Raw genomic sequence first — 27,090 nt, 5'->3', positions numbered from 1 at the left:
AAGTGTTAGTATAAAATGAAAATGATCATAGCTTCAAACCATATATCATGATATTTAAATAATTATTCAAAGTTTCAAAACTTAACACTGGATCATAAGTACCAGATGGATAAGAAATCAAGCTGGTGCAACCAACAATCTGATCAAATATCAGAGTGGGAAGGGCTCAAATCTGTAAAAGTACATCAAACTAGAAGAATTTAAATTTTGAAAAGGAAAATATCACAAAACAGTAATTAATTACTGATATCTCATCATACTTATCAATTAAGTACCTTACATTTTCTTTCATCTTCTTATTCATCTGCTACACAATTTCTAGCTATCAATTATTCCATTATTACAGGTGTTGCAATTACATACAAATTACATTTCCTTCTGCAGCTAGAACCAGGTGTTTCAGTAACATCAAGATCCTCAGGCTTCATCTCATTAGGCAGCTTCCAATTGAAATAATAAAGAAGTTGAGCTAAAGTCAGCTCAATGTTGGCTAAACCAAATGAAATTCCAGGGCACATTCTTCTTCCTCCCCCAAATGGTAAATACTCAAACTCTTGTCCTATAAATTCCATATTATTTCTACTATCATTGAACCTCTCTGGTACAAATCTCTCAGCATCTTCCCAAAACTCAACATCTCTATTAATTGCCCATGCATTTACAATTACCTTTGTTTTTATGGGAATATCATATCCATTAATTGCACATTGCTCCCTGCATTCTCTTGGAAGTAACAAAGGAAGTGGTGGATGTAACCTTAGAGTTTCTTTAATTACTAACTTTAGATACCTCACTTCTTTTAAATCATTCTCTTTTACTCTTCTCTTTCCCTTGAGAATTTGTCTCAATTCTATTTGTGCCTTTTCCATGACTTTGGGATTTCTCATCATTTCTACCATTGCCCAATCAAGAACGGTAGCTGAAGTCTCAGTCCCGGCTACAAACATGTCCTGCATGCATTTACAATTATTACTACTTGCAACTTGCAAATTATGGGTAACTCATCAAATGAATAACTTGTAACTTTGACCTACATAAATAATCCAACGGTTTCAAATTATGTAACGGTGTTTGATTCAGCATATAATAGATTTAGAAAAATAACTTTTGAACTCTATGGTCTTAAACCTTCCATAAAATTTATGTGGCTATAAAAGAATGCAATTAAAAATAAAATGAGAAAGTTAAAATTAAATATTTTCAAATATAGAATACGTCATTTTTTTAACGAATAAAAAAGAAAAAATCACACATAAAATGGAATAGAGAAAGTACTTTATGGTTTAACCGAGGACTTCTATTAGTAGTAATGATGATTATCAATTCTTTTAGTAAATGTTTTAAAAAATATTGATAATAGGCTTCTATTAATAGAGTTTAAGTTCTATGATTAATGGGATAAAAAAGGGAAATTTTCACAATTACTTAGGAATTTATAAAATATTTCCTAATCTACAACTAATAATAGAATAACATATTCTACAACAGATGTATAAAAATATACGGGAAACGGGCCAAATATACCCCTCTAATTTTATATATTGTATACATTTAACCTCCGTTATACTATCGGGCCGAATTTACCCCTACCTTTATACTATCGGGCCAAATTTACTCTTATAATCAGTAAACTTTTAAAAATACTCCTTGATCTGTTAAGTAATCCAAAATCTCCCAAATTCTTTTTATTTAAATCACTTGTTGTTCTTCTTGCTCCATTATTTTTAAAATTTACTATTGATGTGAATGCTAAAGTTACTAGACTATACAAATTATTTTTTATTTTTTAAAATTAGCAATGCACCCATTTCTCTTCTTGTAATAAATAAAATTGGTTTAGAATTTATTTATTTTTAATCATATACACACCGTAAAATTTAGTGGGTCTATTTATTATGTATTATATGCAGTTGATCATCATGTATGTACATGTATATGCAAATATATTTTGTCATTGCCTGGTTAGCATAGAGTTCGATCGACTAACTTAAGAGTGTACAATGTATATGCATTTAATTAAAGCAAAGTTGAATTAGACAATGTAAAGTCTCCTAGGAACTTCAAGTTCAATCGCTGATACTTGCAAAGTCTCCACACATTTGGTGTAACGAATTCATTAAAATTGGGATATTGTAAATACTTTTAGAATTTAGAAAAGCTACCTAATTTAGATTTTTCAATTTATTATACTTTGTTTATTCGGTTGTATTATTTGATAGTTTTCTCTTTTTTTTTCTCTAATTCAGAAAGCAGGTAAATGTCAATTATTTAAAAAATAGTGGACCAAGAATACCAACAACAAGTGATTTAAATAAAAGAAATTTGGGAGATTTTGTATTACTTAACATATCAAGGGGTATTTTTAAAAGTTTGCTGATTATAAGGGTAAATTTGACCCGATAGTATAGCGGTAGGGGTAAATTTAGCCTGATAGTATAACAGAGGTTAAATAAAGATAATATATGAAAGTAGAGGGGTATATTTGACCCTTTTCCCAAAATATACCTACAAGTACACCAAATTTCCTATTAAAGGGGAATAACATATCCCATAATTAGCCCCTAAACATTCTCCATTTTGTTAATTATTGATGAAAATTATAACAATATCTCATAACCACGTTGATACATCAAAAAAATCTCATGTTTCTCTAACTGTGCAAAATTAATCAATCAAATTAAGAAGACCCATAATTTTATTGGATACATTGAAGGAATCATTATCCAAAGAAAATATACAGTAATACATAGTGTGTGTATATACTAGTATAGTATATTTGTTAATAATATTTCTTCTTTTTTTTTTGAGTTCAATGTTTGTATACTATATATATATATATATATATATATATATATATATATATATATATATATATATAATATACAATAATACATCATATAAGAACTTGGGGAAGTAAAGACATTTTGCTATGGAGAGATAAAGAAAAAGCAAACTTGGGGAAACAAATAAAATATATATATTATTAAATATATAATAATAATATATATATAGTATATATAATATAAAATCATACATTGTCAAAAAGCCTTTGGGAAAAGCAAACACTTTCGGCTGCAAAATTCCCCAGCCTTGTATGGTTTGTCGGGGTTGTAAGGGAGAAAACAAAAATGAAAACCTTCTATAATTTAAAACTGAAAAGGCATATTTTTGTTGAGAGTGAATTTGTTTTGATTGTATTAATGATTAATACAGGGATGGTTGAAATATTATAGGAGTCTAAAACATTAGGTAATATGTAACCGACCACTTAACAATTTATTTGTGCCAGTGTCCCATGTTTAGGGGAGAAATTTTAGGAGTTTATGAACTTAGTAATCTAATTAAAAAGTTAAAAAGTTATAATAAATTGTATTTTGTGAAATTTTCTAAAAGCAGTTGTAAATTTATAAATAAATGTTAAAGAAGTTGTATTATGTATAAATTCCTCTAAAGGGTTTTAAATAAATTGTATATGTATATTTTTCGATAAGCATAAACTAATAATTTGGTAAAACAATAAATAACTTGCTATCACATTGTAAAAATTGTAACATATAATTTAAATCTCTATTAATAATGAACAAACACGTACCCCTTTAGTAGCCGAAGTTTAGATAAGATGCAGCCATTTGAAGAATGAATAATAATACGACTTATTTAGAATGGACTAATGTAAAAAAACAGAAAAAAGAAACTAAAGACATCTCACCGATATGACTGCTTTGATATTGTCTGCAGTGAAGGGAAATTCAAGAGTGCCACTTTCTTGGAGTCTCAATAGCAAATTCACCAAATCTTCTTTTCTTATTGATTCTTCTTCACCATTCTTTTTCAAGCTTACTAATTGCAGGTTCTCCTTATGCTCTTCAATTATCATGTCAAGCACCTTGTCAAGCTTTTTGTGAAGCTTCACTAATTTTGCTTTTGTCCCAGTAATGGCATGCAAAAATTTGAGTGAAGGAAACACTTCACTTATATCCAAACCTGTTACCATTAAAGACACTTCCTTTATCAAAGACATAAAATATGCTGATTCTTCTTTTCTCCTCTTCCCAAATGCTGCTCTACAAATTACAGCATTTGTAAGAGCATACAACTTTTCTGTAAGGTTAATAGTGGATCCAGATTTTGATTTCACATATTCAACAAGGTCGAATGCTTCTTCCTCCCTTATAGAGGCAAATGATTGTACATTCTTGGCACTCAAGAGTTCTAACGTGCACAACTTACGCATTTGTCTCCAGTAATTTCCATAGGGTGCAAAAGCAATATCCGAATAGTTGTAACACAAAATCTTGACACTTAAAAGCTCAGGGCGATTTGTGAATGCGATGTCTTGAACTTTTAATACCTCTTTGGCTGCTTGAGGAGTCGAAATAACTATTGTAGAGATTTCACCAAGCTGCAAGTGCATTAACGGGCCGTGCTTTTTGGCTAAATCTCTCAGAGTATGGTGAGGTAATATGCTTATTAAGTGGTGAATACTACCTAGGAGAGGCAATTTCCATGGACCTGGAGGCAAGTTTAGATTAGGGTTTTTTGCTAATTTCTTAGATAACTTCACAATCAGAAGGAAAAGTAATGTGAGGGAAGTGGCAAGAGCAAGGGAATAAAGTTGTAGCTCCATTATTGTTGGATGAGGAAATAGCAGCAGCTGGATATATCCTTTGAAGAATGCTTGCTACTCTTTTTGTAAGCAAATTTATGTTTATTTAATTTCTTGGATAATTTGTTGAACACACGTTTTCTTTGAAGTTTGATTTCGATAACCAAATATATTTATGTACACTCTTTTATATTATTTAGGATTGAGTGAAACTTACACAAAGTATAAAAATTGGCTCATTTGGTATTACTTGGGCCCTCTTCTTAAATCAAGTATATAGGACTAAAATCGGAAAAGATTTACGTGAATTTTATAAAGGGCAAAAGAAATTATTGTTGGGACCAACTGTGTATCGCATAAATATTCATAGTCAAACAACGGAAATAAAATAGATTTTACGTGGAAAATCTTTTCAAACTATGTTCAGTTTGAAAAGATATCTTCAAAACTATATTCTTTGATTAATAAGTCTTGTCTATCTCTATTTTTGTTCTCACTCAAGTTCTCTCTCTATCTCCATTAACTTTAATCCTTGTCAAGGTTACTTTAAACTGAATACTGCATTATCAATGTCGAAAGTAGAAATTACATGGGATCTATACCATTCCTCTCATGACTTTTATAAATTGTTTTCTCACCAAATTTACTTTACAATTATTACCATTTTTTTTTAATTTCTAAAGGTTGCCAAATATTTTGTTTCTGAAGAACGGTGTATCGTCTATACAGTGCTCTCCAATATGTCAAGCATGAGTCTTCTTTCCGTCTAGGGGCAATCTTGGAAAGATGGACAATATATGTATAGAGGGACGTTGCAAGTTAAAATATGAGGTGATTCAAAGTTTATTTAAATTTTAAAGAAAGCTTTATTTGTCAATGAGATATGGTTTACAAATGTTAATTTTCATTCTCGTTTATACAAACGTATAGTAAGTAAATTATCATGTCCCCTCCTATATGTTTTCACTTATTGATGGTGATATATGTGAAGGAACTATACTATGTTATTATTTTGCAGAGATGGATCCAGAATTTAAATTATATGGGTTCAACTTTTAGATATTTTAGCACTGAACCTATTATATTTTTAAGTTATATCGGTTTGTAGCTACTATTTCATAATAATTTTAGTGAATTTTTTATATATAAATTTATATTTTGCATCAAAAGTACCGAGTTCAAATGAACCCGATAACTTACCTACATCCGTCCCTAATGTTTTGAAGGTTTGATATGCTTTATAGCAAATAATTCATATTATTATGTGTCCCATGGACAACGCCATATAATATGATACTTACTACCAGTATGCTAAGGGTAATTTGGTGGGAAAGAAGTTATCCCGAGACAAATTATTTCGAGATTAGTTATTTTATCCTTTCATGGAGATAAAAAAATACTACAATTCTGAGATAACTAATCTCGGGATTAATTATACTCAGGGGCGGCCCTACCCTAAAGCAGGTAAAGCAACTGGTCCCATTTTTTATTACACCTATTATATTATATATTCTCTATGTTTCAATTTAGATGATGTTGTTTGACTCGTCACGGAGTTTAAGAAAAAAAAAGACTTATAAAACTTGTGTCTTAAAAGGTTAAGGGGTAAAAGGATTTACAACTGGTATGATTTCGGCCAAGAAAATTGCATCTGAAATGAAAATCAAATCCAAACTTTGTAAGTAACGTGTGATATATAGAAAAAAATAATTTGACGTGAATATTGATATTGAAATCTCTTGAAGAGTCCTTCAGAGTTAATTACTATTTATACATAGTAGACAAGACTATTTTTTCACTTCAAAATATATTTGAACAATTCGAAGCATATAAAAATATTTTTTGTTTTCTATTTAGCGTAAAAAAACTGAGATCACTAGATAATAGAAATTTAGAAAAAATACTGCCTTAATCTTGAGTGTTCCTTAAAGCATAATAATCAATCCGATATTGATAATTTAGATTTATTTTCTGAATTAAAAGTGTTAAAGAAAATAGTACAATTAGAAGATAATAGTTTTGAAGGGGAGGCTTGGCGTAATGGGTTAAGTTGTTGCCATGTGACCAGGAGGTCACGGGTTCGAGCCGTGGAAACAGCCTCTTGCAAAAAATGCAGGGTAAGGTTGCGTACAATAGATCCTTGTGGTCCGGCCCTTCTCTGGACCCCACGCATAGTTGGAGCTTAGTGCACAGGGCTGCCCTTTTAGAAAATAATAGTTTAATTGATATACTCAATCAAATAAAAAGATTTGATTCTTTTCCAAATGCCTATATTGCTTATAGAATAATGTTAATAACTCATGTTACCGTTGCTTCAGCAGAAAGAAGTTTTTCGAAATTAAAATTGATAAAATCTTGACAAAGCTCAATAATGTCTGAAGAGAGGTTAAATAAATTAGCTATATTATCAATTGAGAAAGAATTATTAGAAAAAAATTGATTATAAAAAAATTATTAATAATTTTGCATCTAAAAAAATTTAAAAAAATGGACTTCAAATTTAAAAAAAAATTAAGGCCCCTCATAAAATTTTGCTTTAGGCCACAAAATTCGTCGGGCCGCCCCTAATTATACTGCACTTTTCTATCAACCAAACATGAGATAAATTTTTCTTAAATTTAATCCTAAATTTAATTATTCATTATCCCAATACAAAACCTGCCTAAAAGTTTAAAAGTATATAATTTTTAGTGTTCACTGATATTATGGAGATAATGAGTGACGTCTCCCTCTTTCATCATAGTTAAATAATGGCTATTGATATACTAATTGGGGTTTACCTAATCATCCACATCCAAAACAATATTTGTTTACTACCTAAAGAGAGTGTTACCTATGAGTCATGAGATTGCTTAAAGGGAAGATTCTCTAGCGGATTAAACGCAGATTAAAGGGACAGATAATTCATATTAATTATCGTATAGAGAATACCTTGTTTATGGATCGGAACCATCCCGAGCTTCATCCAAAAGATACTCTATATAGCACTAGTTTTCACAAAACAAGAGAAGAGAGAGAAAAAAAGAAAGGATAATACAGAAATTTCGCCAAGGTTTTTTATATATACACTTAATATAATTTTTTATATATAAAATTTTGGACGAAAGATATTCATGTAACTGTCCTTAACTGTATATGGCTATGCAACTGCATAATATCATGCCAAGTATAGTATAGGCCAAACACATATAACTTGGTAGAATAAAACAACATAATCCAATATAATTTCACTAGTGGGGTTTTGGGAGGATAGTATGTACGCAGACATTACCCCTATCCTGGGGTAGAGAGACTATTTCCGATAGAAACTCGATTCCCCCTCCAAAAACTCTCCACCTTACTCTATGGGTACTCGAATTCACAATCTCGAATTGGAAGGTGGTCCCGCGGTAACAACTTACTCTTGTCTAAAACAAATAGTAGAATAAAACAAATGGTAGAATAACTTTTTCTAATTAAAAAGAAGAGTTTTTGTTGCGTGATGTGATCTCTTTAACTTTTTCTTTTCTCAGGATATTATTTTTAATAAAAGGGAGAAAAAGTTAGGGCCCTAATTTCCAAAAGCCAGTGATCTGCTTTTTGACCAAGGCTAGCTTTTGATACCTGATGAGATGTATTAGGGGTCAACTTCAAGCATATTTCTTGAAATTTCATTTTTCGTATTCATCCTTTGGAAAATATATGATCAAATCAAACTAATCAAACTAAACAATATGTTTTTGGGCTCACATTGCTTTTGCTTTGCTTAGATAGAGATAAAAAGGAAAATTCATGACATAAAGGGAGCCAGTTAATTAATTTCACGGATGATTACTTAATAAGTTACATATTATTAAACCGAAGCCACTAAATTAGGTGTATGAAAAAAAAGTCACCCAATTTTGGTAAGTATCACGAAAAGTCACTAAACAATTCTTACAACCAATAAAGACAAAAAACAATGTGTTTGTTCTTTTTATCTATCCAAGTTTTGCTAGACAAAGTTATCTAATACCTGTTACTGGTGAAAGGTGACACGTATTCCGTAAAAATAGTCGAGATACATATAAACTCGATCGGACACCTCGATATAAAATAAAAAAACTCTTATAACCAAAAGTGCTAAAAAAAGTTGAGGGATCGCTAAGATAACATGTTGAAACGGAAAACTTGAGGTATATGGCAGCTCCATGTTAATTAGATGGAGGAGAGGAAGGTATTACGAGAAATATCCCTTTCGCTATTAATTTTTTACAAGTGTAATTTGGGGAAAACAAGGATGACAACGATGCTAATTCATTTCCGGTTGAGATTAAAGATACTTTTCTTCTTTTAAAGAGCATATTATATGGGTCAAAATCTGCCGAGGTCATTTGGCCGAGGTCGATAAATCACTAACAGGATTCTTGGCCGAGCAACCAGTTATGGCCGAGGTTAAGTATCAGATAGCAGTTAATGGCCAGTTCAGCAATAGAACCTTTAAGAGAATATTCTGTTATTTATTCTTTATACTTGTATTTTTAGGGTTAATTGAGGGACTGCCCCTGTATATAGAAAGAGGGAGATCAGATGAAGGGGATCTCTCTCTGACAAGAACTTATTTGACAAAAAAACTTTCTACATCTTTTACAAAAAATCTAAGAAAGAATTCAAAAATTCTTGTATCTATCTATCAATCATCGTGGCCAGAAGAAGGGCCGTTTTTATCCTATTCGATTTTGGGTGAATCATTCCCTTTATTTACTTTAGTGCCATTCGAAGTACTTGAATGCGAGATCTTCTTCTATCCTTATCGGTATCGCATATTGAGTTCATATATGAAGTTATTAATATTAGCTAGGCTTAACCTCAAATCAAATATATTCAATTAGTTTAGCCAAAAATAATCATTCTTTGGTCAAATAACTTGTCGCCGTCTGTGGGGATATCCTAGTTGAATCTTTAGTTTCTTCTAGATCTATAACTGACACAATTCACAAAAAAAGAGAGAGGATCCTACTTCCTTGTACACTGAAATATGACATGGCAGAAAAAGGAGAAAAAAGGACGAAGCCAGTGGCCGATCTCACTACCAACCTCTTAAACACCATCAATGAGGTCTCCAAACATGTCCTGCATGCATTTACAATTATTACTACTTGCAACTTGCAAATTATGGGTAACTCATCAAATGAATAACTTGTAACTTTGACCTACATAAATAATCCAACGGTTTCAAATTATGTAACGGTGTTTGATTCAGCATATAATAGATTTAGAAAAATAACTTTTGAACTCTATGGTCTTAAACCTTCCATAAAATTTATGTGGCTATAAAAGAATGCAATTAAAAATAAAATGAGAAAGTTAAAATTAAATATTTTCAAATATAGAATGCGTCATTTTTTTAACGAATAAAAAAAAAATCACACATAAAATGGAATAGAGAAAGTACTTTATGGTTTAACCGAGGACTTCTATTAGTAGTAATGATGATTATCAATTCTTTTAGTAAATGTTTTAAAAAATATTGATAATAGGCTTCTATTAATAGAGTTTAAGTTCTATGATTAATGGGATAAAAAAGGGAAATTTTCACAATTACTTAGGAATTTATAAAATATTTCCTAATCTACAACTAATAATAGAATAACATATTCTACAACAGATGTATAAAAATATACGGGAAACGGGCCAAATATACCCCTCTAATTTTATATATTGTATACATTTAACCTTCGTTATACTATCGGGCCGAATTTACCCCTACCTTTATACTATCGGGCCAGATTTACCCTTATAATCAGCAAACTTTTAAAAATACCCCTTGATCTGTTAAGTAATCCAAAATCTCTCAAATTTTTTTTATTTAAATCACTTGTTGTTCTTCTTGCTCCATTATTTTTAAAATTTACTATTGATGTGAATGCTAAAGTTACTAGACTATACAAATTATTTTTTATTTTTTTAAATTAGCAATGCACCCATTTCTCTTCTTGTAATAAATAAGATTGGTATAGAATTTATTTATTTTTAATCATATACACACCGTAGAATTTAGTGGGTCTATTTATTATGTATTATATGCAGTTGATCATCATGTATGTACATGTATATGCAAATATATTTTGTCATTGCCTGGTTAGTATAGAGTTCGATCGACTAACTTAAGAGTGTACAATGTATATGCATTTAATTAAAGCAAAGTTGAATTAGACAATGTAAAGTCTCCTAGGAACTTCAAGTTCAATCGCTGATACTTGCAAAGTCTCCACACATTTGGTGTAATGAATTCATTAAAATTGGAATGTTGTAAATATTTTTAGAATTTAGAAAAGCTACCTAATTTAGATTTTTTAATTTATTATACTTTGTTTATTCGGTTGTATTATTTGATAGTTTTCTCTTATTTGTTTTCCTATAATTCAGAAAGCAGGTAAATGTCAATTATTTGAAAAATAGTGGTCCAAGAAGACCAACAACAAGTGATTTAAATAAAAGAAATTTGGGAGATTTTATATTACTTAACATATCAAGGGGTATTTTTAAAAGTTTGCTGATTATAGGGGTAAATTTGATCCGATAGTATAGCGGTAGGGGTAAATTTAGCCTGATAGTATAACAGAGGTTAAATAAAAATAATATATGAAAGTAGAGGGGTATATTCGACCATTTTCCCAAAATATACCTACAAGTACACCAAATTTCCTATTAAAGGGGAATAACATATCCCATAATTAGCCCCTAAACATTCTCCATTTTGTTAATTATTGATGAAAATTATAACAATATCTCATAACCACGTTGATACATAAAAGAAATCTCATGTTTCTCTAACTGTGCAAAATTAATCAATCAAATTAAGAAGACCCAAAGTTTTATTGGATACATTGAAGGAATCATTATCCAAAGAAAATATACAGTAATACATAGTGTGCGTATATACTAGTATAGTATATTTGTTAATAATATTTCTTTTTTTTTGAGTTCAATGTTTGTATATATATATATATACAGTAATACATAGTGTGTGTGTGTATATACTAGTATAGTATATTTGTTAATAATATTTCTTTTTTTCAGTTCAATATATATATATATATATATATATATATATATATATATATATATATATATATATATATAATATACAATAATACATCATATAAGAACTTGGGGAAGTAAAGACATTTTGCTATGGAGAGATAAAGAAAAAGCAAACTTGGGGAAACAAATAAAATATATATATATTATTAAATATATAATAATAATATATATATAGTATATATAATATAAAATCATACATTGTCAAAAAGCCTTTGGGAAAAGCAAACACTTTCGGCTGCAAAATTCCCCAGCCTTGTATGGTTTGTCGGGGTTGTAAGGGAGAAAACAAAAATGAAAACCTTCTATAATTTAAAACTGAAAAGGCATATTTTTGTTGAGAGTGAATTTGTTTTGATTGTATTAATGATTAATACAGGGATGGTTGAAATATACAGGGATGGTTGAAATATTATAGGAGTCTAAAACATTAGGTAATGTGTAACCGACCACTTAACAATTTATTTGTGCCAGTGTCCCATGTTTAGGGGAGAAATTTTAGGAGTTTATGAACTTAGTAATCTAATTAAAAAGTTAAAAAGTTATAATAAATTGTATTTTGTGAAATTTTCTAAAAGCAGTTGTAAATTTATAAATAAATGTTAAAGAAGTTGTATTATGTATAAATTCCTCTAAAGGGTTTTAAATAAATTGTATATGTATATTTTTCGATAAGCATAAACTAATAATTTGGTAAAACAATAAATAACTTGCTATCACATTGTAAAAATTGTAACATATAATTTAAATCTCTATTAATAATGAACAAACACGTACCCCTTTAGTAGCCGAAGTTTAGATAAGATGCAGCCATTTGAAGAATGAATAATAATACGACTTATTTAGAATGGACTAATGTAAAAAAACAGAAAAAAGAAACTAAAGACATCTCACCGATATGACTGCTTTGATATTGTCTGCAGTGAAGGGAAATTCAAGAGTGCCACTTTCTTGGAGTCTCAATAGCAAATTCACCAAATCTTCTTTTCTTATTGATTCTTCTTCACCATTCTTTTTCAAGCTTACTAATTGCAGGTTCTCCTTATGCTCTTCAATTATCATGTCAAGCACCTTGTCAAGCTTTTTGTGAAGCTTCACTAATTTTGCTTTTGTCCCAGTAATGGCATGCAAAAATTTGAGTGAAGGAAACACTTCACTTATATCCAAACCTGTTACCATTAAAGACACTTCCTTTATCAAAGACATAAAATATGCTGATTCTTCTTTTCTCCTCTTCCCAAATGCTGCTCTACAAATTACAGCATTTGTAAGAGCATACAACTTTTCTGTAAGGTTAATAGTGGATCCAGATTTTGATTTCACATATTCAACAAGGTCGAATGCTTCTTCCTCCCTTATAGAGGCAAATGATTGTACATTCTTGGCACTCAAGAGTTCTAACGTGCACAACTTACGCATTTGTCTCCAGTAATTTCCATAGGGTGCAAAAGCAATATCCGAATAGTTGTAACACAAAATCTTGACACTTAAAAGCTCAGGGCGATTTGTGAATGCGATGTCTTGAACTTTTAATACCTCTTTGGCTGCTTGAGGAGTCGAAATAACTATTGTAGAGATTTCACCAAGCTGCAAGTGCATTAACGGGCCGTGCTTTTTGGCTAAATCTCTCAGAGTATGGTGAGGTAATATGCTTATTAAGTGGTGAATACTACCTAGGAGAGGCAATTTCCATGGACCTGGAGGCAAGTTTAGATTAGGGTTTTTTGCTAATTTCTTAGATAACTTCACAATCAGAAGGAAAAGTAATGTGAGGGAAGTGGCAAGAGCAAGGGAATAAAGTTGTAGCTCCATTATTGTTGGATGAGGAAATAGCAGCAGCTGGATATATCCTTTGAAGAATGCTTGCTACTCTTTTTGTAAGCAAATTTATGTTTATTTAATTTCTTGGATAATTTGTTGAACACACGTTTTCTTTGAAGTTTGATTTCGATAACCAAATATATTTATGTACACTCTTTTATATTATTTAGGATTGAGTGAAACTTACACAAAGTATAAAAATTGGCTCATTTGGTATTACTTGGGCCCTCTTCTTAAATCAAGTATATAGGACTAAAATCGGAAAAGATTTACGTGAATTTTATAAAGGGCAAAAGAAATTATTGTTGGGACCAACTGTGTATCGCATAAATATTCATAGTCAAACAACGGAAATAAAATAGATTTTACGTGGAAAATCTTTTCAAACTATGTTCAGTTTGAAAAGATATCTTCAAAACTATATTCTTTGATTAATAAGTCTTGTCTATCTCTATTTTTGTTCTCACTCAAGTTCTCTCTCTATCTCCATTAACTTTAATCCTTGTCAAGGTTACTTTAAACTGAATACTGCATTATCAATGTCGAAAGTAGAAATTACATGGGATCTATACCATTCCTCTCATGACTTTTATAAATTGTTTTCTCACCAAATTTACTTTACAATTATTACCATTTTTTTTTAATTTCTAAAGGTTGCCAAATATTTTGTTTCTGAAGAACGGTGTATCGTCTATACAGTGCTCTCCAATATGTCAAGCATGAGTCTTCTTTCCGTCTAGGGGCAATCTTGGAAAGATGGACAATATATGTATAGAGGGACGTTGCAAGTTAAAATATGAGGTGATTCAAAGTTTATTTAAATTTTAAAGAAAGCTTTATTTGTCAATGAGATATGGTTTACAAATGTTAATTTTCATTCTCGTTTATACAAACGTATAGTAAGTAAATTATCATGTCCCCTCCTATATGTTTTCACTTATTGATGGTGATATATGTGAAGGAACTATACTATGTTATTATTTTGCAGAGATGGATCCAGAATTTAAATTATATGGGTTCAACTTTTAGATATTTTAGCACTGAACCTATTATATTTTTAAGTTATATCGGTTTGTAGCTACTATTTCATAATAATTTTAGTGAATTTTTTATATATAAATTTATATTTTGCATCAAAAGTACCGAGTTCAAATGAACCCGATAACTTACCTACATCCGTCCCTAATGTTTTGAAGGTTTGATATGCTTTATAGCAAATAATTCATATTATTATGTGTCCCATGGACAACGCCATATAATATGATACTTACTACCAGTATGCTAAGGGTAATTTGGTGGGAAAGAAGTTATCCCGAGACAAATTATTTCGAGATTAGTTATTTTATCCTTTCATGGAGATAAAAAAATACTACAATTCTGAGATAACTAATCTCGGGATTAATTATACTCAGGGGCGGCCCTACCCTAAAGCAGGTAAAGCAACTGGTCCCATTTTTTATTACACCTATTATATTATATATTCTCTATGTTTCAATTTAGATGATGTTGTTTGACTCGTCACGGAGTTTAAGAAAAAAAAAGACTTATAAAACTTGTGTCTTAAAAGGTTAAGGGGTAAAAGGATTTACAACTGGTATGATTTCGGCCAAGAAAATTGCATCTGAAATGAAAATCAAATCCAAACTTTGTAAGTAACGTGTGATATATAGAAAAAAATAATTTGACGTGAATATTGATATTGAAATCTCTTGAAGAGTCCTTCAGAGTTAATTACTATTTATACATAGTAGACAAGACTATTTTTTCACTTCAAAATATATTTGAACAATTCGAAGCATATAAAAATATTTTTTGTTTTCTATTTAGCGTAAAAAAACTGAGATCACTAGATAATAGAAATTTAGAAAAAATACTGCCTTAATCTTGAGTGTTCCTTAAAGCATAATAATCAATCCGATATTGATAATTTAGATTTATTTTCTGAATTAAAAGTGTTAAAGAAAATAGTACAATTAGAAGATAATAGTTTTGAAGGGGAGGCTTGGCGTAATGGGTTAAGTTGTTGCCATGTGACCAGGAGGTCACGGGTTCGAGCCGTGGAAACAGCCTCTTGCAAAAAATGCAGGGTAAGGTTGCGTACAATAGATCCTTGTGGTCCGGCCCTTCTCTGGACCCCACGCATAGTTGGAGCTTAGTGCACAGGGCTGCCCTTTTAGAAAATAATAGTTTAATTGATATACTCAATCAAATAAAAAGATTTGATTCTTTTCCAAATGCCTATATTGCTTATAGAATAATGTTAATAACTCATGTTACCGTTGCTTCAGCAGAAAGAAGTTTTTCGAAATTAAAATTGATAAAATCTTGACAAAGCTCAATAATGTCTGAAGAGAGGTTAAATAAATTAGCTATATTATCAATTGAGAAAGAATTATTAGAAAAAAATTGATTATAAAAAAATTATTAATAATTTTGCATCTAAAAAAATTTAAAAAAATGGACTTCAAATTTAAAAAAAAATTAAGGCCCCTCATAAAATTTTGCTTTAGGCCACAAAATTCGTCGGGCCGCCCCTAATTATACTGCACTTTTCTATCAACCAAACATGAGATAAATTTTTCTTAAATTTAATCCTAAATTTAATTATTCATTATCCCAATACAAAACCTGCCTAAAAGTTTAAAAGTATATAATTTTTAGTGTTCACTGATATTATGGAGATAATGAGTGACGTCTCCCTCTTTCATCATAGTTAAATAATGGCTATTGATATACTAATTGGGGTTTACCTAATCATCCACATCCAAAACAATATTTGTTTACTACCTAAAGAGAGTGTTACCTATGAGTCATGAGATTGCTTAAAGGGAAGATTCTCTAGCGGATTAAACGCAGATTAAAGGGACAGATAATTCATATTAATTATCGTATAGAGAATACCTTGTTTATGGATCGGAACCATCCCGAGCTTCATCCAAAAGATACTCTATATAGCACTAGTTTTCACAAAACAAGAGAAGAGAGAGAAAAAAAGAAAGGATAATACAGAAATTTCGCCAAGGTTTTTTATATATACACTTAATATAATTTTTTATATATAAAATTTTGGACGAAAGATATTCATGTAACTGTCCTTAACTGTATATGGCTATGCAACTGCATAATATCATGCCAAGTATAGTATAGGCCAAACACATATAACTTGGTAGAATAAAACAACATAATCCAATATAATTTCACTAGTGGGGTTTTGGGAGGATAGTATGTACGCAGACATTACCCCTATCCTGGGGTAGAGAGACTATTTCCGATAGAAACTCGATTCCCCCTCCAAAAACTCTCCACCTTACTCTATGGGTACTCGAATTCACAATCTCGAATTGGAAGGTGGTCCCGCGGTAACAACTTACTCTTGTCTAAAACAAATGGTAGAATAAAACAATTGGTAGAATAACTTTTTCTAATTAAAAAGAAGAGTTTTTGTTGCGTGATGTGATCTCTTTAACTTTTTCTTTTCTCAGGATATTATTTTTAATAAAAGGGAGAAAAAGTTGGGGCCCTAATTTCCAAAAGCCAGTGATCTGCTTTTTGACCAAGGCTAGCTTTTGATACCTGATGAGATGTATTAGGGGTCAACTTCAAGCATATTTCTTGAAATTTCATTTTTCGTATTCATCCTTTGGAAAATATATGATCAAATCAAACTAATCAAACTAAACAATATGTTTTTGGGCTCACATTGCTTTTGCTTTGCTTAGATAGAGATAAAAAGGAAAATTCATGACATAAAGGGAGCCAGTTAATTAATTTCACGGATGATTACTTAATAAGTTACATATTATTAAACCGAAGCCACTAAATTAGGTGTATGAAAAAAAAGTCACCCAATTTTGGTAAGTATCACGAAAAGTCACTAAACAATTCTTACAACCAATAAAGACAAAAAACAATGTGTTTGTTCTTTTTATCTATCCAAGTTTTGCTAGACAAAGTTATCTAATACCTGTTACTGGTGAAAGGTGACACGTATTCCGTAAAAATAGTCGAGATACATATAAACTCGATCGGACACCTCGATTTAAAATAAAAAAACTCTTATAACCAAAAGTGCTAAAAAAAGTTGAGGGATCGCTAAGATAACATGTTGAAACGGAAAACTTGAGGTATATGGCAGCTCCATGTTAATTAGATGGAGGAGAGGAAGGTATTACGAGAAATATCCCTTTCGCTATTAATTTTTTACAAGTGTAATTTGGGGAAAACAAGGATGACAACGATGCTAATTCATTTCCGGTTGAGATTAAAGATACTTTTCTTCTTTTAAAGAGCATATTATATGGGTCAAAATCTGCCGAGGTCATTTGGCCGAGGTCGATAAATCACTAACAGGATTCTTGGCCGAGCAACCAGTTATGGCCGAGGTTAAGTATCAGATAGCAGTTAATGGCCAGTTCAGCAATAGAACCTTTAAGAGAATATTCTGTTATTTATTCTTTATACTTGTATTTTTAGGGTTAATTGAGGGACTGCCCCTGTATATAGAAAGAGGGAGATCAGATGAAGGGGATCTCTCTCTGACAAGAACTTATTTGACAAAAAAACTTTCTACATCTTTTACAAAAAATCTAAGAAAGACTTCAAAAATTCTTGTATCTATCTATCAATCATCGTGGCCAGAAGAAGGGCCGTTTTTATCCTATTCGATTTTGGGTGAATCATTCCCTTTATTTACCTTAGTGCCATTCGAAGTACTTGAATGCGAGATCTTCTTCTATCCTTATCGGTATCGCATATTGAGTTCATATATGAAGTTATTAATATTAGTTAGGCTTAACCTCAAATCAAATATATTCAATTAGTTTAGCCAAAAATAATCATTCTTTGGTCAAATAACTTGTCGCCGTCTGTGGGGATATCCTAGTTGAATCTTTAGTTTCTTCTAGATCTATAACTCACACAATTCACAAAAAAAAGAGAGAGGATCCTACTTCCTTGTACACTGAAATATGACATGGCAGAAAAAGGAGAAAAAAGGACGAAGCCAGTGGCCGATCTCACTACCAACCTCTTAAACACCATCAATGAGGTCTCCAAAACAGAAGGCAAAGACACAACGCATATCACCTCTCTCCGATGGAGTAGATCACCCCTCCCTCACGGCAGTATCACAGCATCCCGTGGTAAAGAAGCTTCCACGTCCACAGCGGAAGAGGCGCCACTAGCGGTGAAGAAGCTACTCGAGGCCTTGCTGACAAATACACTGACCGACATCCTAAACAAGCCCACTCATGAGGTAGATAGAGAAAATGCAGAGACTTGTATTGCACCAGCAGCGGCCGAGCAGCATGACCCTTCCCTTTTAGTAGCAGGTATCACTCACAATATTAATAACGCAGGTAACGATACCCTCACGGCCATTCTGAGAAAAATGGAAGAAATGAAAAATGAAAACAAAATGCTTCGGGATCAAATGAGAGAACATCAAGAAAGGGTCGACAAAATACCGGGTGCCTCAAAACTCTTGCCAAAAAGAGACGCTGGTCGGTTCGTCGAGCAGCCCTACAGTGATGAAGCCGCCCCACATGCCATACCCAAGTTTACGATGGTACGACCGACCCCGAAGATCATAGGGGTGGGCATAAAATCCGAAAAATTAAATTTCAAATCGGACCGAATTAATTTGGTATTTTGGTTTCGGTTTTTTCGGTATTTCGGTATAATTCGGTATTACATTTTCGGTATTTTGGTATAATGGTTCGGTCTTCGATATTAGGATCTTGAAATTTCGGTATACCGAAATATCAAATTTTAAAGAATTTTATGTTGGACCTATACTGCCCAGCCCAACCCAATATGTTGTATCTCTAATTCTCTACATTGCCCTAGTGCCCAGCCCAATCCAATAAGGCCCAACTCTTACCCTCTTTAATCTTTCCCTAGTTTTACTTCACTACAGGAAATTAGAAAGGGAGAAACAAAAACATAGCCAAAGAGGCAAAGAGCTGTGACTGTGAGAGAGAACTCAGAAAAGTGAGAACCTCGGCGCGATAGAGACGAGTCAGACGACGTCACGGCGACTTCACGACCTCGGCACTGATGACTCTCAAGTGTGACTGCTGGTTTCCTTATTTTTTACCTTCATTCTTCAATCTTCAACTCTTCAAAAGGATCATAATTTTTTATTCTTCAATCTTCAGTTTTTTATAATAATTTATGGTAGATTAATTGGTAGTTCTTGGAATAAGAAAAACTCTTTATTTTGCCACTTTTTTTTTTTTAATGGCTAATCTCTTCATAAACAAGTTCTGAAAAATTTCACTTTGAACCTAAAGATTCCAGTGACATGTAAAGAGTGGGATTAGTTTTTTAGTAGAGTTATTAAACTACAAGATTTGAATGAGTGAAAACTAGGGGTGGGCAAGCAAAAAGAATTTATGTGATTATCTTTCACTAGGTGGCGTGCAAAGATGCATTTTCTTGTTAGGTGGCGTACTTTATTTTGATTATCTTCATTTGATATAATAATAAAATCAGCTAACAAATTCTATATTTGTAAAAGAAAAAAGGAAACTGAACGTCTACATTAATTGTCTTATAGAAGGTTACTAACTTTGACATGAAGACTCACTTCCAGATTCCACTCTTTGCATAATATTATTTTTTCTTGCTCTCAATTACTAGTATTTCTAGTGAAAGATAATCACATAAATATATCTCTAGTGAGATTACAAAATTATGTTAGGGAAACAGTAGCCCAGAAACTCGTAGATATCCTTGTCAAATACTTGTCAACCTCCATTTTAGACTTTGATTATCTAAACTCAACTCTAGTCTCAATTTGTGTTTATATTTATTTTAATTTTGTATAGATGGCCGATGAAAGTAGAGTAAGTGATGCCGGTTCAACTAAAAGTTTACCTATTACTGAAGATAGTAACACCAACACAATTGATACTCAAGATTCTAAGAAAAGAAAAGCCATGCAACCTCGATCCGAAGTTTGGCAATATTTTGATAAATTTGAGGTAAATGGGGTCGGTAAAGCAAAGTGTAGATATTGTAAGCAAACTTATGCTGCTAATACGTCTAGGAATAGAACAACAGGATTGAAAAATTATTTGGCTAGATGCAAAGAATACCCACCTTACATTGATAAAGATAATAGTCAAACAAAGATAAATTTTCAATCTTGCCAAAATAATGGAGGATCGCTTTGGAAATTTGATCAAGAAGTGGTTAGGAGGGCCTTAATTGAGATGATAGTTATTGATGAACTATCATTTAGCTTTGTAGAAAAGGAAGACTTTATGAAATTTATGAGAATAACTCAACCATTATTTCGTCTTCCTTCTCGTAGAACAATAACAAGGGATTGTTATGAAGTTTACGGTGAATTGAAGCAAAATCTAAGAAGGTCTTTTAGAGAAGCACAACCAAAAATTTGCCTCACAACAGACATATGGACTTCATTGCAAAGAATAAATTATATGTGTTTGACAGCCCACTTCATTGATAGAGATTAGAAGTTGCATAAAAGAATACTAAATTTTTTGCCCTATCACTAGTCATAAGGGTGAAGAGATGGCTAAAGCTATTTCTAATTATTTGCTTGAATGGAAATTATACAAGGTGTTCACTATTACCGTGGACAATGCTTCTTCAAATGATGTCACAGTCAAAGAATTGTCTAAAAAAATTAGATATGTGGAAAACTAATATGATGAGTGGTAAACATCTTCATATGAGATGCATGGCTCATATACTAAATCTAATTGTGCAAGATGGTTTGAAAGAAATTGATGCTTCTGTCACACGCCTTAGAAATATTGTGAGGTATGTGAGATCTTCGCCTGCAAGGACCTTAAAGTTTAAACAGTGTTGTGCACATGTAAAGGTAGAATGTACCAAAACATTATGTTTGGATGTTCCTACTTGGTGGAATTCCACCTATTTTATGTTGGATACGGCACAAAACTTTGAAAAGGCCTTTGACAAGTTTCATCTTTTTGATGATGGATTTTCTGCTTATCTATGTTCTCATCTTTGTGAAGATGGTAGTAGTGCAAGTCCTCTTGAATCTGATGATTGGGTGAATATGAGGAATGTGATAGCGTTTTTTGCAAGATTTCACGAGCTCACCAAAAAAGTTTCAGGTTCACGTTATGTCACTTGTAATTCTCATTTTGAGGAAGTATCTGAACTTTATTGTCATTTGAAAATGTGTTTAATTAGTGAGGATGAGCATTTGAGAAAAATGGTTGAGCGGATGCAAGAAAAGTTCAAGAAGTATTGGGGTAAGCCTGAAAAGATGAATAAAATAATTTTTATTGCTTCCGTCTTGGATCCACGTAACAAATTTGAATATGTTAGCCTTACACTTGAAGAATTTTTTGGGGAGGAAAAAGGGAAGAAAATAAATGCTGAGGTGTATGCTTATATGAATTCTTTGTTTGAAGAGTATCTAAAAAAGTATTCAACTGGATCTTGTCCTCAATCTCTATCTAGTTCTACTTCATCTATTAACACATCTAATACATCTAGTGAGAGTATTTTAACTGCATCATTAATAAGGACGAAGCTTCACTTGAAGAAACAAAAGGAAGACAATGTAAGTGGGGGTACTAAATCGGAGTTGGATAAATACATTATTGAAGAACAAGAGCCTTTTAGTGGAGAATTTGATATTTTAAGTTGGTGGAAAACACATGCTCCTAGATTTTCTATTCTTTCAGAGTTGGCTCGTGATGTGTTGGCCATTCCAATTTCTAGTGTGGCGTCGGAATGTATGTTTAGTACCGGTGGCCGTATTCTTGATTCATTTAGGAGTTCATTACTCCTAAATGTGTGCAAGCTCTTGTTTGTGTTCAAGATTGGCTTAGCAAAGAGAAGAATCCTATTAGTGTTGAAGAAAACTGGGAGTATCTTGAGAAACTCGAGTTTGGTAAGCTTTAATATTTTGTGTGTATTTTAGTTCAAAATAATATATCATACTTGTTTATTTATATGACATATTTGGTCGAATTATCTTTAGATATGGAAAATAATGGAAGCTCTACTAGTATTGTTTGATGTATAGTTGCAACTTGCAACTTGAGTGGTAAGTTTAATACTCTATTTGTTTGGTGATATACTTTTGTAGTTTTGTTTTATTATCATCAAAAAAAATAATATTCTAACTTATGATTTATCTTTTTTTTTAAGGTTCAAGTGCAATCATGACCCGTGCTCCTAATGCTCATCCAAAGAGGGATGGCACATATTGTTTAAGGAAGCATATTAGGCGTTGTCTTGAGCGTCTTCCTGAAATCCGTATTTAAGAATTAAGACTAAGTTGATTTAAGACTATTAGTGTAAACTTGAATAGAGGGATGCCCTCTATGTTTTTGTTGCACTGTGTTTAATTCTGCTGGTTGCTGCTACTCGTTAGTAGTTGTTACTATCTTAGCTTGCTGTGATATTTATTCACTTCTTTTCCCTTTCAAGTACTTGTTAGGAATGTGATAATCAGGCATGTACTTGCTGTGAATGTGATAATCATGTGCTCTTACACGCCTTTTGTTATTTAGTGTTTCTGGCTTGCTTATTTTATTATTTAGTGTTGCTGCCTTGCTGCCTTTTATTAGGTAGAATGGCAGTTGGCAGATTATTTAGTGTTGTGGTGCTGCTTTACTTACACACCTTTTGTTAGGTAGAATGGCGGATTTGATTATTTAGTGTTGTTGCCTTTTGCTTAATGCTTAGGCTATTAGCACTTAGTAGTACGATACATGAATATGTATTAAACCGAAATCGTACTGAACCAAAATAAAAAATACCGAACCGTACCGAAATACTTTAGTACGGTATTTGGTATACACAATTGATAAACCGAATATCGAAATACGGAACCAAAACTCTTAAATACCGAATGTCCACCCCTAGAAGATCATGTACCTCACTATGTCACTGTGGTAAAAGGCAATGATCTCGCCAAAGAACAAGTCTCCTCCATCTTATTGAAAAAGTTCTGCGAGCCCTTACCGGAGGAGCATTAACTTGGTATTCACAGTTGCTCGCACGCTCTATTGAAACATTCGAAGAGGTGGCCGATAAGTTCGTAACGGCCCATGTTGGGGCTAAAAAGGTGGAAGCAAGAGTGAACGATATATTTGCCATCATACAATCACCCCGAGAAGGATTGAGGGACTTACTCGCTCGATTCAACAAGGTAAGGATGACCTTACCGAATGTATCAGAAGGAATGGTTGTAGCAGCTTTCCAGAACGGGCTGAACAGGAATGGCTCAAGGGCGACCAGAAAACTATTAAGTCGGCTTATGAAATATCCTCCAACCACTTGGGATGAGATACACCACGCCTACTGTGCCGAGATCCGTGTCGACAAAGACGACCTGAATGGGCCAACCCATCGATTGACCTCAGTACAAGCCGAAACGAGAAAGGATCGAAGAAATGATGCCAAGAGAGATCTTGCAGCTCCACGATCCAACCGAGAAATGCATTAGCCTTATGTTAGAAACGCCAGCATGCCCCCTCCCGCCATGAGGAGGTCCCATCTAGGCCAAGGACAGGGACTCACCGGAACGAGAGAGGTATGCCCCCTTTACTATTCGCTCATAATTGTTGTGTGTCACCTTCAGAAATAGTCTATGCACTGGAGAAGCTTGGACAAAAAGTAAAGTGGCCACAAAAGATGAGGTCAGATCCCAGCACTAGAAAATCAAATGCACTCTGCGAGTTCCACCAAGAGTTAGGTCATAAAACCGAGGAATGCATTGCCCTAAGACAGGAGGTCGTGAACATGCTTTGTCAAGGACACCTCAAAGAATTGTTGAGCGACCAAGGAAGGACCAACTTTGCCCGAGGACATGAACAACACCAGGGACCACCGAAACTGCCCTCACCGACCCGTACCGTTCAAATGATCATCGGAGGCGGCGACGACGTTTCGATCAACAGTGTAAAGTTCGCCACAACTCCCAAGATCAAACGGACAATCACTCATAAACGGTACGACGAACTCGAAGAAAGTATTATCTTCGATAAGTTAGATACCCACGGTTTGGTTTTTCCTTACTATGATACCCTTGTTATCACTTTACGGATATTAGATACAGATGTAAGACGCATAATGGTGGACGATGAGAGCGGCGTGTGCATTGTCCATCCTCGAGTACGTACGCAAATGAAACTCGAGGATAAGATAGTACCGCGCTGCATCACGCTGACATGTTTTAACAATGCAATTGAATTAACATCTGGGGAAATCACACTCCCCGTCCTGGCCAATGACGTCACTCTTGAAACCACATTTCACATCATGGACCAGGATACGACGTACAACACCATAATAGGTCGACCTTGGATACACGCCATAAAAGCTATCCCTTCCAGATTGTACCAAGTCATCAAATTTCCAACCCCATGGGAGTATTCAGCATACAAAAAAATGGACTTCAAATTAAAAAAAAATTAAAAAAATTAAGACCCCTCATAAAATTTGGCTTTAGGCCACAAAATTCGTCGGGCCGCCCTAATTATACTGTACTTTTCTACCAACCAAACATGAGATAAACTCTTGCTAAATTTAATTTTGAACTTAAATATTCCTTATCCTAGTATCAAACGAGCCTAAAAGTTTAAAAGTATAGTAGTATAATTTTTAGTGTTCACTGATATTATGGAGATAATGAGTGACGTCTCCCTCCTTCATCATACTTAAATAATGGCTGTTGATATACTAATCGTATAGAGAATACCTTGTTTATGGATCGGAACCATCCCGAGCTTCATCCAAAAGATACTCGTATACATAGTTTTCACAAAACAAGAGGAGAGAGAGAAAAAGAAAGGATAATACAGAAATTTCGTCAAGGTTTTTTTTATATATACACTTAATATAATTTTTTATATATAAAATTTTGGACGAAAGATATTCATGTAACCGTCCTTCACTGTATATGGCTATGCAACTGCATGATATCATGCCAAGTATAGTATAGGCCAAACACATATAACTTGGTAGAATAAAACAACAATAACGCGTATAATTTCACTAGTGAGGTTTGGAAAGGATAGTGTGTACACAGACCTTACCCTTACCTTGGGGTAGAGAGGCTATTTCCGATAGAAACTCGGCTTCCCCCTTCAAAAACTCTCCACCTTGCTCTTGGGGTGACTCGAATTCACAACTTCTTGATTGGAATTGGAGGGTGGTCCCGCGGTAACAACCTACTCTTGTCTAAAACAAATGGTAGAATAAAACAAATGGTAGAATAACTTTTTCTAATTAAAAAAAAGAGTTTTTGTTGCGTGATATGATCTCTTTAACTTTTTCTTTTCTCAGGATATTATTTTTAATAAAAGGGAGAATAAGTTGGGGCCCTAATTTCCAACCAAGGCTAGCTTTTGATACCTGATGAGATGTATTAGGGGTCAACTTCAAGCATATTTCTTGAAATTTCATTTTTCGTATTTATCCTTTGGAAAATATATGATCAAATCAAACTAATCAAACTAAACAATATGTTTTTGGGCTCACATTGCTTTTGCTTTGCTTAGATAGAGATGAAAAGGAAAATTCATGACATAAAGGGACTAAGGGAGCCAGTTAATTAATTTCACAGATGATTACTTAATAAGTTACATATTATTGAACCGAAGCCACTAAATTAGGTGTATGAAAAAAAAGTCACCCAATTTTGGTAAGTATCACGAAAAGTCACTAAATAATTCTTACAACCAATAAAGACAAAAAACAGTGTGTTAGTTCTTTTCATCTATCCAAGTTTTGCTAGACAAAGTTACCTAATACTTGTTACTGATGGAAGGTGACATGTATCCCGTAAAATTAATTGAGATACATATAAACTCGACCGGACACCTCGATATAAAATAAAAAAACTCTTATAACCAAAAAGTCATTCAATTTTGCCAAGTGCTAAAAAAAGTTGAGTGATCGCTACGATAACATGTTGAAACTGAAAACTTGAGGTATATGGCAGCTCCATGTCAATTAGATGGAGGAGAGGAAGGTATTACGAGAAATATCCCTTTCGCTATTAATTTTTTACAAGTGTAATTTGGGGAAAACAAGGATGACAACGATGCTAATTCATTTCCGGTTGAGATTAAAGATACTTTAGTTGAATCTTTAGTTTCTTCTAGATCTAAAACTGACATAATTCACAAAAAAAGAGAGAGGATCCTACTTCCTTGTACACCGAGACCTGACATGACAGAAAAAGGAGAAAAAAGGATGAAGGCAGTGGCCGATCTCACTAACAACTTCTTAAACATCATCAATGAGGTCTCCGAAATAGAAGGCAAAGACACAACGCATATCACCTCTCCCCGATGGAGTAGATCACCCCTCCCTCCCGTCAGTATCATAGCATCCCGTGGTAAAGAAGCTTCCTCGTCCACAGCGCAAGAGGCGCCACTAGCGGTGAAGAAGCTACTCGAGGCCTTGCTGACAAATACGCTGACCGACATCCTAAACAAGCCCACTTAGGAGGTAGATAGAGAAGATGCAGAGACTTGCATTGCGCCAGCAGCGGCCGAGCAGCACGACCCTTCCCCTTCAGTAGCAGGTATCACTCACAATATTAATAATGCAGGTAACGATACCCTCATGGCCAT

At 33.0% G+C, this 27,090-nt stretch overlaps 3 protein-coding genes across 3 annotated transcripts; 1 reads left to right on the top strand and 2 right to left on the bottom strand.

The window, feature by feature from the left end:
- Positions 1-220: 220 nt before the first annotated feature.
- Positions 221-4,841, bottom strand: LOC104110142 (premnaspirodiene oxygenase-like). The gene is made up of 2 exons (XM_009619582.4): positions 3,710-4,841; positions 221-950 (listed from the first exon to the last, which is right to left on the bottom strand). Exons 1-2 carry the CDS (start codon positions 4,625-4,627, stop codon positions 330-332), a joined length of 1,539 nt encoding a protein of 512 aa, XP_009617877.1. The 5' UTR covers positions 4,628-4,841; the 3' UTR covers positions 221-329.
- Positions 4,842-9,456: 4,615 nt separating this feature from the next.
- Positions 9,457-13,701, bottom strand: LOC138906664 (premnaspirodiene oxygenase-like). The gene is made up of 2 exons (XM_070196023.1): positions 12,563-13,701; positions 9,457-9,697 (listed from the first exon to the last, which is right to left on the bottom strand). Exons 1-2 carry the CDS (start codon positions 13,478-13,480, stop codon positions 9,665-9,667), a joined length of 951 nt encoding a protein of 316 aa, XP_070052124.1. The 5' UTR covers positions 13,481-13,701; the 3' UTR covers positions 9,457-9,664.
- Positions 13,702-21,152: 7,451 nt separating this feature from the next.
- On the top strand, positions 21,153-22,767 carry LOC138905493 (zinc finger BED domain-containing protein RICESLEEPER 2-like). Its single transcript, XM_070194016.1, has 3 exons — positions 21,153-22,233; positions 22,320-22,391; positions 22,652-22,767. Exons 1-3 carry the CDS (start codon positions 21,153-21,155, stop codon positions 22,765-22,767), a joined length of 1,269 nt encoding a protein of 422 aa, XP_070050117.1.
- Positions 22,768-27,090: the final 4,323 nt, after the last annotated feature.

Source organism: Nicotiana tomentosiformis, chromosome 2 (genome assembly GCF_000390325.3).
Source record: "Nicotiana tomentosiformis chromosome 2, ASM39032v3, whole genome shotgun sequence".
NCBI classification, from domain to species: domain Eukaryota; kingdom Viridiplantae; phylum Streptophyta; class Magnoliopsida; order Solanales; family Solanaceae; genus Nicotiana; species Nicotiana tomentosiformis.
This window is presented reverse-complemented; position numbering and strand designations above follow the sequence as displayed.

Coding starts and splice junctions, on each gene's coding strand:
- LOC104110142 (XM_009619582.4), bottom strand. CDS start 4,627: ATGGAGCTACAACTTTATTCCCTTGCTCTTGCCACTTCCCTCACATTA. Junction 951..3,709: donor ATATCAAAGCAGTCATATCG/GTGAGATGTCTT, acceptor AAATGCATGCAG/GACATGTTTGTAGCCGGGAC.
- LOC138906664 (XM_070196023.1), bottom strand. CDS start 13,480: ATGGAGCTACAACTTTATTCCCTTGCTCTTGCCACTTCCCTCACATTA. Junction 9,698..12,562: donor ATATCAAAGCAGTCATATCG/GTGAGATGTCTT, acceptor AAATGCATGCAG/GACATGTTTGGAGACCTCAT.
- LOC138905493 (XM_070194016.1), top strand. CDS start 21,153: ATGTGGAAAACTAATATGATGAGTGGTAAACATCTTCATATGAGATGC. Junction 22,234..22,319: donor TTCTAGTGTGGCGTCGGAAT/GTATGTTTAGTA, acceptor TTTGTGTTCAAG/ATTGGCTTAGCAAAGAGAAG. Junction 22,392..22,651: donor TCTTGAGAAACTCGAGTTTG/GTAAGCTTTAAT, acceptor TTTTTTTTTAAG/GTTCAAGTGCAATCATGACC.